Source organism: Mustelus asterias, chromosome 2 (genome assembly GCF_964213995.1).
Source record: "Mustelus asterias chromosome 2, sMusAst1.hap1.1, whole genome shotgun sequence".
Lineage (NCBI taxonomy): Eukaryota > Metazoa > Chordata > Chondrichthyes > Carcharhiniformes > Triakidae > Mustelus > Mustelus asterias.
In genome coordinates, this window is record NC_135802.1 from 131504429 (window position 1) to 131514665 (window position 10237).

At 40.2% G+C, this 10237-nt stretch overlaps 1 protein-coding gene across 5 annotated transcripts in view; it reads left to right on the plus strand.

Moving 5' to 3' along the window:
- The window catches only part of LOC144511333 (F-actin-uncapping protein LRRC16A-like), a 380857-nt gene that overhangs the window by 362313 nt on the left and 8307 nt on the right, over positions 1-10237 (plus strand). For 4 of the 5 annotated variants that reach the window (XM_078241629.1, XM_078241637.1, XM_078241604.1 and 1 more), the window contains 2 exons: positions 4432-4575; positions 5774-5926. In XM_078241629.1, the coding sequence (XP_078097755.1) occupies positions 4432-4575; positions 5774-5926 (297 nt within the window). Of the gene's footprint in view, positions 1-4431; positions 4576-5773; positions 6021-10237 lie in introns of all 5 variants that reach the window. The other variant, XM_078241621.1, reaches the window with a different exon arrangement.

Here is a 10237-nt window from a genome sequence, read left to right on the forward strand (position 1 = left end):
TTGTGTCGGTAATTCCTGGACTAAAGATTTGGGGATTCATAGAGAAGATTTTAGGGGAACATATTAACAAACCTATGGTTGCTCATGTTTCATATGAGTTTCATATGTACATATGATTACTCATAAATAGTTGAATGTTTAAGAAATTATTTGATCAAATGGAGTGCAGTTGAGAGAAGTAAATACAGTCTACTATTCCTAATCTATCTGGTGTCTTTAGAACAGGTAATCATAAAAGTTGAAAGCCGTGGGATTCCAATCTCCAAAGTTGGACAAAAGTGCAGAGGGGTGAAAGAATTGTCAGTAGGCCCTTATCATTCACCTTCTGTGGATCGACTCAAGGCTGGAATAGGTCTCCTACCATATTATTAACTAATGCAGTAAGATCAGAACAGAGAAGACTTGGGGAAGAGAAATAGCACCGTCAACCTGTTCACCCTGTTCAATAAGTCTTGTGTGGTGGACCTAAGATGATCATTTTCATCTCCTTCCTGACAATCCAATTAGAAATGTACAGCATTGGCGAGGTCCAAGATTTAGACCTGTATCTAGTTGCTTACAGAAAATTACATTTTAGTATTGGGAAGAACACACAAATTGAAACAGGAATGTTCTGGAACAAAGATTACTGAACAATGAGTAAAAATTGTCATGGGCAGATGTGTGTGCTTTCTGCCTCGGAAAAGCAGCCAGCATATAATCATAGACCTCGTGCACCCCAGACCTCCTCTTTCCTACCTTCCATCAGGAAGAAGATACAGTCTGAGGTCACGTACAAACCAACTCAAGAACAGCTTCTTCCCTGCTGCCATCAGACTTTTGAATGGTCCTACCGTATATTAAGTTGATCTTTCTCTACACCCTAGCTCTGATTGTAGCACTATATTCTGCACCCTCTCCTTTCCTTCTCTATGAACGGTATAGTTTGTCTGTATAACATGCAAAAAACAATACTTTTCACTGTATGCTAATACATGTGACAATAAATCAAATCTTACTGCCCATATTTGTTTAGAAAGAGGTGTGTCTTTGCTTATTTTTGGAGTGTGTATTCTAGTTAAATAATTCAGCAACAATCTTTTGTGGTTTAAAAAAAAGCTTATTTATTCTCACACACTTACTTTGAATTAATGTAATGTCTCACACTTTGGCCAGAAATTTCCAGCCCTCTATACTGGCAGGATCTTCCGGTCCCACTTATGTGAACGGAGACTTCAATGGCTCGTTGGCCCTGCCACGGGATAGGTTGGAAAATTCTGGCCTTAGTTTCACACATGCACATGGACACACAGATTGGATATAGATAAAGATAGAGCACTTATACAGATAACTTGTGTTTCTGATTTATAATATATGGTCTCCCATGTGGCAGGCTTGTGGTTTCTGGAATGGATTTGATGATTTAAAGTTGAAGTGGGGGTAATGTAAAATGGAGGGTTCACAGCAGGTTATGAGGTTTGTTGTAGTCAAATATCTTGGAGGTTGGTTCTCAGGTGATCTTGGAAACTGGAATAGGTCAAATACTTTGGCTGCTTCATGGGTTGCAGCTCATTTCAGTGTCTGACCACTGAGAGTTCTGATGGATCTTCTGGGTTCTGAAGTAATAAAGGTGCAGTCCCTGGTCACATAACCACTGGGTTAACACTTCTGAGGCTCACCCAGTCTGGTTTGGATGGAGGAAGCCTTTATGATACAATGGGAAGTTCATAGTGCAGTAAGAAGTCTCACAACACCAGGTTAAAGTCCAACAGGTTTATTTGACAAGCCACAAGCTTTCGGAGCGCTGCCCCTTCATCAGGTGAGTGGGAGTTGTGTTCACAAAAAGGGCATATATAGCCACAAACTCAATTTACAAGATAATAGTTGGAATGCGAGTCTTTACAGGTAATCAAGTCTTAAAGGTACAGACAATGTGAGTGAAGAGAGGGTTAAGCACAGGTTAAAGAGATGTGTATTGTCTTCTCTAGACAATCACCAGGCAGGAATGTTCTCTCCCTATTGGGGAACACTTCAGCAGTCATGGGCATTCAGCCTCTGATCTTCAGGTAAACGTTCCCCAAGGTGGCCTACACGACACACGACAATGCAGAATCGCTGAGCAGAAACTGATAGCCAAGTTCCGCACTCATGAGGATGGCCTCAACTGGGATCTTGGGTTCATGTCACACTATCTGTAACCCCCACAATTTGCCTGGGCTTGCAAAATCTCACCAACTGTCCTGGCTGGAGACAATGCATATCTCTTTGACCTCTGCTTAACCCTCTCTCCACTCATATTGTCTGTACCTTTTAAGACTTGATTACCGTAAAGACTCGCATTCCAACTATTATCTTGTAAATTGAGTTTGTGTCTATATATGCCCTGTTTGTGAACACAACTCCCACTCACCTGTTGAAGGGACAGTGCTCCGAAAGCTTGTGGCTTGTGCTACCAAATAAACCTGTTGGACTTTAACCTGGTGTTGTGAGACTTTTTACTGTGTTTACCCCAGTCCAACGCCGGCATCTCCACATCAAGTTCATAGTGGCCATTGAATTTTGATCTTTAATTTTGTCCAGTGTGGAACATGGAGACAGTCAGTTTGGAAATTCCATAATCTTTAGGTGTTGATCCATCCTTAAACAATGAGATCTGTAAATTCCATAGATGAATGTGAGATACCCTCGCCAGAGAGACAGTGTTTGTAGTTCAAATGGCAAAAGCCACATGATTTAGCAGTCATCTTCAGCTTGTATGCCTCCAATTTTTAAGTGTTGACTGAAAGTTCATATTATGACATGCCTTTTTCAGGCTTGATGACACGCAGAGCTGAAATTGATCCAGTAATAACAGTATATTCTATTGCATGAATCAATGGGTCAAGATAATATGTGTGGGAAACAAATTCATTTAAGTCATTGATAAATATTGTAAATAACTGAGGCCCAAGCACTGATCCTTGTGGCACTTCACTAATTACATGCTACTATCTCAGGAATTATCCATTTATCTCTGAACCACTTCTGAATCCATGTTGATATGTTACTCCCAATCCATAAAACCTAATCTAAAGTAACAACTACTTATCAGGTTATTTATCAAATATTTTTTGGATATCACACAATGTTTTGGCCTCAACTACTTTCTGTGGTCGTGAATTCCACGGATTCACCATTCTCTGGGTGAAGAAATTTCTCCTCACTTCAGTCCTTAAAGGTTTACCCCTTCATCCTCACACTATGACTCCTAGTCCTGGACTCCTCCACCATTGGGAACATTCTTTCTGATTCTACCCTGTCTAACCCTGTTGGAATGTTATAAGTTTCAATGAGATCCCCCCCCTCACTCTTCTAAACTGCAATGAATATAATCCTAACCTGCTTAGTCTCTCCTCATATGACAGACCTGGCATCCCAAAAATCAGTCTGGTAAACTATTGCTGCACTCCCTCTATAGCAAGGCATCCTTCCTCAGATAAGGACACCAAAACTGCACACAATGCTCCAGATGTGGCCTTACCAACGCCCTGTACAATTGCATTATATTTTTGGAACCCACACTCACTTTCCCCAATCTTTTTGCATGCATGTGAAGCTCTTGCAATCTGTTTTTATATTTCCTGCTAGTTTATTTTCATGTTCTACTTTTTCCCTCTTTATCAATTTCTTGATCATCTTTTGCTGATTTTTAAAATCCTCCCAATCGTCAGGCTTACTAATCTTTTTGGCAACAGTGTAATCCATTATTAATGTAATATTATCCCTAGTTTCTGTAGTTCACCATATCAGTTGGGTTTTTATCCCTCAATGAAACATGTATTCATTGAAAGTTATGAAATATTTCTTGAAATTGAAATTTTTCATTGCCTACCTAGCATCATCATACCTTTTAGCCTAATTTTTCAATCTACTATAATCAATTCACTCATTGTACGCCTGCAGCTAGCTTTGTTTAAATTGAAGACCCCAGTTTTGGATTTAACACCTTTACTTTCAACAGTACAGCACTACTACTATTCACTAGATGCTAAATTTAATGGATTACTTATGCATTAATTAGTCTCCATCAATTGGATACATAAGAGCTTCAGAAACTTAGGATTTAAATTTGTATATATTTTACATTTCATTCCTATCACGAAATACATGATATGTTTGTTAATCCATTGAGATAGCTTAAAACAAACACATCCATACTTCATTTAGTATCGATAGTCAGTTTAATCTTAGTGAAAATATGACGTTTGTAGTAAAATTTTGATTGGGATATGTGCTATTCTGAGGGGGGAATCGTAATTATTTAAACCCTTTGCAAATTTGATCCATAATCAATTGGAAAAGGGTTCATTGAGATTGCTGGATGTACTGAATAGTTTTATCTCAAAACACTGCTATTGTTGTTTCGGGAAAAGCAACATTAACAAAAGTGATGCCTTTGTACTCCTTATATAGAGGAAAACCCAGAGTCATCACCTGGTCACATTTCCCCCAAAATTGCTCTGGTCCCACCTGTTCTCAGGCGAATGCCATCGGATAAAGATGGACAGAGCAGTCCTCCTTTCAGTGGACCCAGCAGCTGGTCATCTTCACATGAAGGTAGGCTCACACTACTTAATGTAAGGCAAGGGGGACTTACAGAAATTCTGAAGTTAGAGGGGAGGGAGGACTGCTTCAAATACTTTACTGAAGTGCAATTGAGCAATACAGCAGACAGTTAACTCTTCAACCCCTATGAGCAGGTCTGTCACCATACCAGTATCCCAAACGAACATGACCAGATATTCCACCACTACATTAGGAGAAGAACTCTCAGTATTGAGTTTATGAAAGTGAAGGCATATTTATGTAAAGAAAACTTGAAAAAAAACTTCTGTAATTTATCAAAAATGCACCAGTCTGTTCTATCTGGTACCAATTGGAGATTGGTAGGGTTCTACTACTTGTTGGCTTGAAGAGTTATAAAGTAGTGGCGCACAATAGCAAAAAGTTTATAAAAAGGTTTAATCGTAACAATTTTGATATGCAAATGTAGCTTGTATTAATGCTTAATTCTATATTTGTCAATAATACATTTTTAGTAATTGCAATTGTGTGAACCACTGCAATGTGTAAACCACCTTACATGCATTTTACATAGTCACAACATGCAATTGGAATAGTCATAAAATGTCTTTCATCATGTATTTCCATTTGTTTGTCTCCATAAACTGAAGCAAAAGTAAATTTACAAAAGAAACAAAGTCTGTAATGAAACTCATCATTTCTGCACTCGGACCTCTTGTGAGGTTTTGTGATCAATTAAAACCTACTTTGCATCAGCAAAATGTTATGCACTTAAATGTCAAAACAGCTCTAATTCAGTAGTGTCAGTCATCTACACAAATGTTCCTACATTGTTTTAAACTTTTGGAACAGTATTTAAGTAGTGACATAAGCAAAATTATTTTATGTCAGCATTGAACACTGATGTCCAGATGCTCGGCAGTATATATCTCATTGAGACTGGGAAAGATTAATTGTATTACAGGTAACAAACCCAGAAAGATAAATTCTCAGTTTCCTAGAATATTGCTAAAATGAAATTTAATTCTGTGCATTTAAATTTATGTTTTGATATTCAAAACAAGAAGCCGGAAACTCATCTTTATACATTCTTAAATCGAAAACTTTTGGACATGCAAAAAGTGAGCTAAAGGTCAATAAATACCTTCTTCAGGTTTATTTTATGCTGCTCCATTATGCATTGAATGTGTGTATGAAGTAAAGATTAAAAAGTGCCCTTTTTCCCTGGTAGAGCTATTTGGACTTGATAGTAGAGCTGACACAGAACATGATTATGAAATGGCAAAAAATGGAGCACGTGTCAAAAGAACACTGAGGCAATCTTCAACTGGCGCAGTGAATGATGCAAGCGAGATTGAGCGCAAGAAATCACAGCCAATAACTGGTCAGAACTTTTGCCTTCCTGGAGTGGTGGTGGGTGAAGTTGGCACCAGCAAGTATACAATTTATTTAAAGACATCCATACAAACTAATAACAGGTGCATATATGGAGTACAAATTACATAACTCTTACCTATATTACCTAATTATCTGACTAGATTTGGGCTAGTGGCATTTTCACATTGAAAACCTAGTAAAGGTATGAGTTGGGCTCCTGTAGCATGGATGCAAAGTACAAACCAGAAAATATGAGCATATATTGCTGAAGAAGCATATATCTCCAGTTGGTTTTAAAAACTGTTAATTTTTTCGATCAAAATGATGCACCTTCCATGACTATTGAGTTTCAGTTTTCATCTTGGTCACCCAACATACTGCAAGCTTGGAAGAAACTGGTCTGAGTCACTGCACAATGACCTTAAGACAGTTAGGTTGTTGCTTTTGATTCAGAACAACGAAGGAGTCCAATTTAGAAAAGATAGTATCATCTGTTCATGAGTGGCACGGACTGTGAACGCATTTTTGTTATTGGATTGCTATAAATTTGCTGGTGCCATTTTAATGCTTGGAGGCAGACCTTGTAACTGAAAGCTGTAGTATCCCATTCCCTGTCTTATGTTTATTTTCGTAGTGAAGCAGACTGTGGCATTTATATGCTGAGGGTTCCATTATTACCAAGACTTCTGTTGAGTTTGGATAAAATTAGCTTTCTTTTTAAACATTTGGAATGATTACAGAAAATAAGTTATTGTGTTAAGTCTAAGTTTCCAAAAGAAGCAGGGATAGGGATGCTACAGTTACAAAAGCTTTGCTTTGATGTTAGTTCCTACAGTGGTGGTGATGGCTTTATTTGATTTTTGGTTGAACAAAAAGTTTCAGATTCCACCAAGGTGTTATGTTAACCACAAACCCTACCACTAGCATTTATATGTCATAACTTAAGCCTTCATTTCATTCATTTTCTTTGTGATCACGGTGTGAACATAGACTGTGTGCTGTATTTCCTGAATATATTAATTCAGGCTGATTAATGAATTCACTACAAGATATGTTTCCTCAGTTTGGGAATAAAACTGTTTAATTTGCTACCACTTTGGTATATCTGCACCTTCCCTTTGGCCTTTCCGATGCGTATGAACCTTTCGTCTTCTATGGCTTTGGAACATTTGACCTCTGATTGTAAAGAGATTGGGTAACATTCAATGAAGGCTACAGGAACCTTGCACAATTCCTTGCTCAGAAGAGGCTGAAGCAATGGTTAAAAGCAAATTACTGCGGATGCTGGAATCTGAAACAAAAACAGAAAATGCTGAAAAATCTCAGCAGGTCTGACAGCATCTGTGAAGAGAGAATAGAGCCAAACTTTTCAAGTCTGGATGAATCTTCATCAATGTTAATGAAGAGCTTGAAATGTTAGCTTTGTTCTCCACAGATACTGTCAAACCCACTGAGATTTTCCATCATTTCTGTTCTTGTTGTTAGAGTGTTGGTTGGTCATGTGAACACATGTCCATGTTAATCTATCTGAACCTTAAGTTTATAATTTTTTTCAGATTGTGATGATGATTTGCTGGATTTTGTTCATTTTTTGCTGATTTTTGTTCCTCTTGCAGGAACAGGAGGAGCCCCTGAAACCTGTACTGCCACACAACTAGATCATGGCTAATCAATCCCTTAACTCCATTTACCTGCCTTAGCTCCATATCCATTGATGTCATTACTGCACAAAATCTCACCTTTGTATACTGATTCCTTGCTTGATTATAGTTCAGTGTGAACTTGGCAACCTTTGCCCAGGTGGTTGCATCCATGTTTGACTCTGCATATCAACTCAATATTCAGTTATAGGAGAGGGGTAGAGCATCTACTCTTCACTCAATGTCAACATGTTCAAACACTTAGCCAGATTAATTGGCTAGTGATCTAGAGCGGGAACCATAGCTGATTTTCTGCTGCCCAGCATGAGTCATCTGAGACCAACGACAGCATGCCCACTGACTCTGACTAAAACCAGCAACTCAGGACAAATTGGAGCTCTAATCTATAGGGTTAGGTCAAATCATCTGGGTCTGCAAAAATGCCAAAACTTCATAATAATTTTGAAGCTCAGAATTGAAGGAAATGTAAAAGACTGATTGGAACAAGTGGTTGGTTCATCTCCAAAATACGATCCATTAAAAAAAAAAAATTTACTACTAGTATTTTCAACCTCTACATATAAAAACAGGCAGGGAAAGAATCATTTCAAAAGGTGAAATTTAAGAATAATAGTCAGGTAACTACATCCATTCTGCTGTTGCAGCATTTCAATCCACTTCATACCATCTGTTCCTTTTCTCCCAGTGATACCAGTGTTTGCAATTGATCATATCATCTGAGGTTGGTCAGAGATTTTTTTTAATTTATTCGTTCGCAGGATATGGGCATCGCTGGCCAGGCCAGCAATTATTGTCCATTCCTAATTGCCCTTCAGAAGGTGGTGGTGGTTAGCCACCTTCTTGAACCGCTGCAGTCAATGTAGAGTAGACCCACAGTGCTGTTAGGAAGGGAGATCCAGGATTTCGATGCAGCAACAGTAAAGGAACGACGATATATTTCAAAGTCAGATTGATGTGTGACTTGGACGGGAACTTCCAAGTGGTTGTGTTCCCATTCATCTGCTTCCCTTATCCTTCTAGGCAGTCAAGGTTGTGGGTTTGGAAGGAGTCTGGGAAAGTTACTGCAGTCATTTATCAGCCCAAGCTTGAATGTTGCTCAGGTCTTTGCTGCAGACTGCTGCAATATCCGGGAGATCATGAGCGGTGCTCATCATTGTGCAATCATCAGCAAACATTGCCAATTCTAAATTTATGATACTGGGAAGGTCACTGATGAAGATGGTTTTTGTGATCTCTAGGTTTTAAATTTCTTCGTAGTGTATTGGAGTATCTGTAGAAGTTCTTTCTTTTAATTGCAGGTAAAAATAGAGTCTGCACACATATATTCTGAAGTCACCATATAGTTTCCTCTCAGGAGAATGTTTTGGCTGATTTTGATTGTTGGTTGTGTACATGCTTACTCATGGAAAAGCTGACTCTTGAGAGGAGGATAGGCTAATTCAGTACCTGAATTCAAATAGATTAGCAGAGCGTCAAACGTTCGTTCTGCATAGCAAATTAATCTTGTACAGATGGTTCCTTTTGGGGGGATTTTAAAAACCATTGTTAACTTGTGATGACAGGACAGATTGGCTTATTCTCCTCTGTTGTCCTCAGAATGTGGAAAGTGTGCCTGGGTCATGAGACTTCTAGGAAGTGCCTCAAAATGCTGGGTAGAACTTTCATTCACACATTTGTTCTGAGTTAAATGGATGCTGCAGCTAACAAAGAAGTGCTCTAGCCTAAATAGAGACCCAGTAGGCTTGGGTAGTTCTACAAGAAGAGCAAAGAGCAGCATGTCTTTTATCATTTACCTTTCCACAACAATTGGAGGGCGATTTCTAAAACATCTATGGTGTGTGATATGATGAGTGAATAGACTTTGATGCATGTGGAAATATGAATATCTCACTCCATGGGCCCGATTTTACCAACAATTTGCACCCGTTTCCGGGCGCGAAATCACGGTAAAGTCGGGTGTGAGGCTTTTATCGCGATCTGCACCCATGTCCGCGCAGATCACCGCTTTACCGAGACCCGCGAATGGCGGGGATCCGTTCCGCGCCCAAATCGGGCGCAATGACGATTTGAATACGTTTGCTTGCATTTAAATTGAATTAATGAACTGCCCGCCCAACTCTATCAGCATTTCCCCCTTTACCACCACGTTTGCCGATCCGGAACCGCGCTTTTAGGGACCTGCTAAATAAAAGTCTGAGTCGGGTGCTGCAGCCTCTGAAGACCTCGTTCAGAGCTTCCAATGGCCCTCTGACTCAGATCGGGGGAGGGGGGGGTCAGATCATTCTCTGGTTGGAGGGGGGAGGAGGGGTGTGAGGTCAGATCGTTGTCTGGTTGGAGGGGGGAGGAGGAGGCAGGTCAGATGTATCTCTGGCCGGGGGGGGGGGGCGGGGGGAGGCAGGTCAGATGTATCTCTGGCCGGGGGGGGAGGGACATCGTTGTCTGGTGGGGGGGGAAGGTGGGTCAGATGTTCCTGTGGAGGGGAGGGGGAGTGAGGCCAGACCATTCTCTGGGGAGCGGGCGGGGGTGAGGCCAGATCGTCGTCTGAGGGGGGGAGGACTGAGTGAAGCCAGATCGTCGGGGGGTGGGGGGGGGGGGGGGGGTGGGAGGGGGAGGGGAGAGAGTAATCCAGATCATTGTACGGGGGGGGGGGAATGATG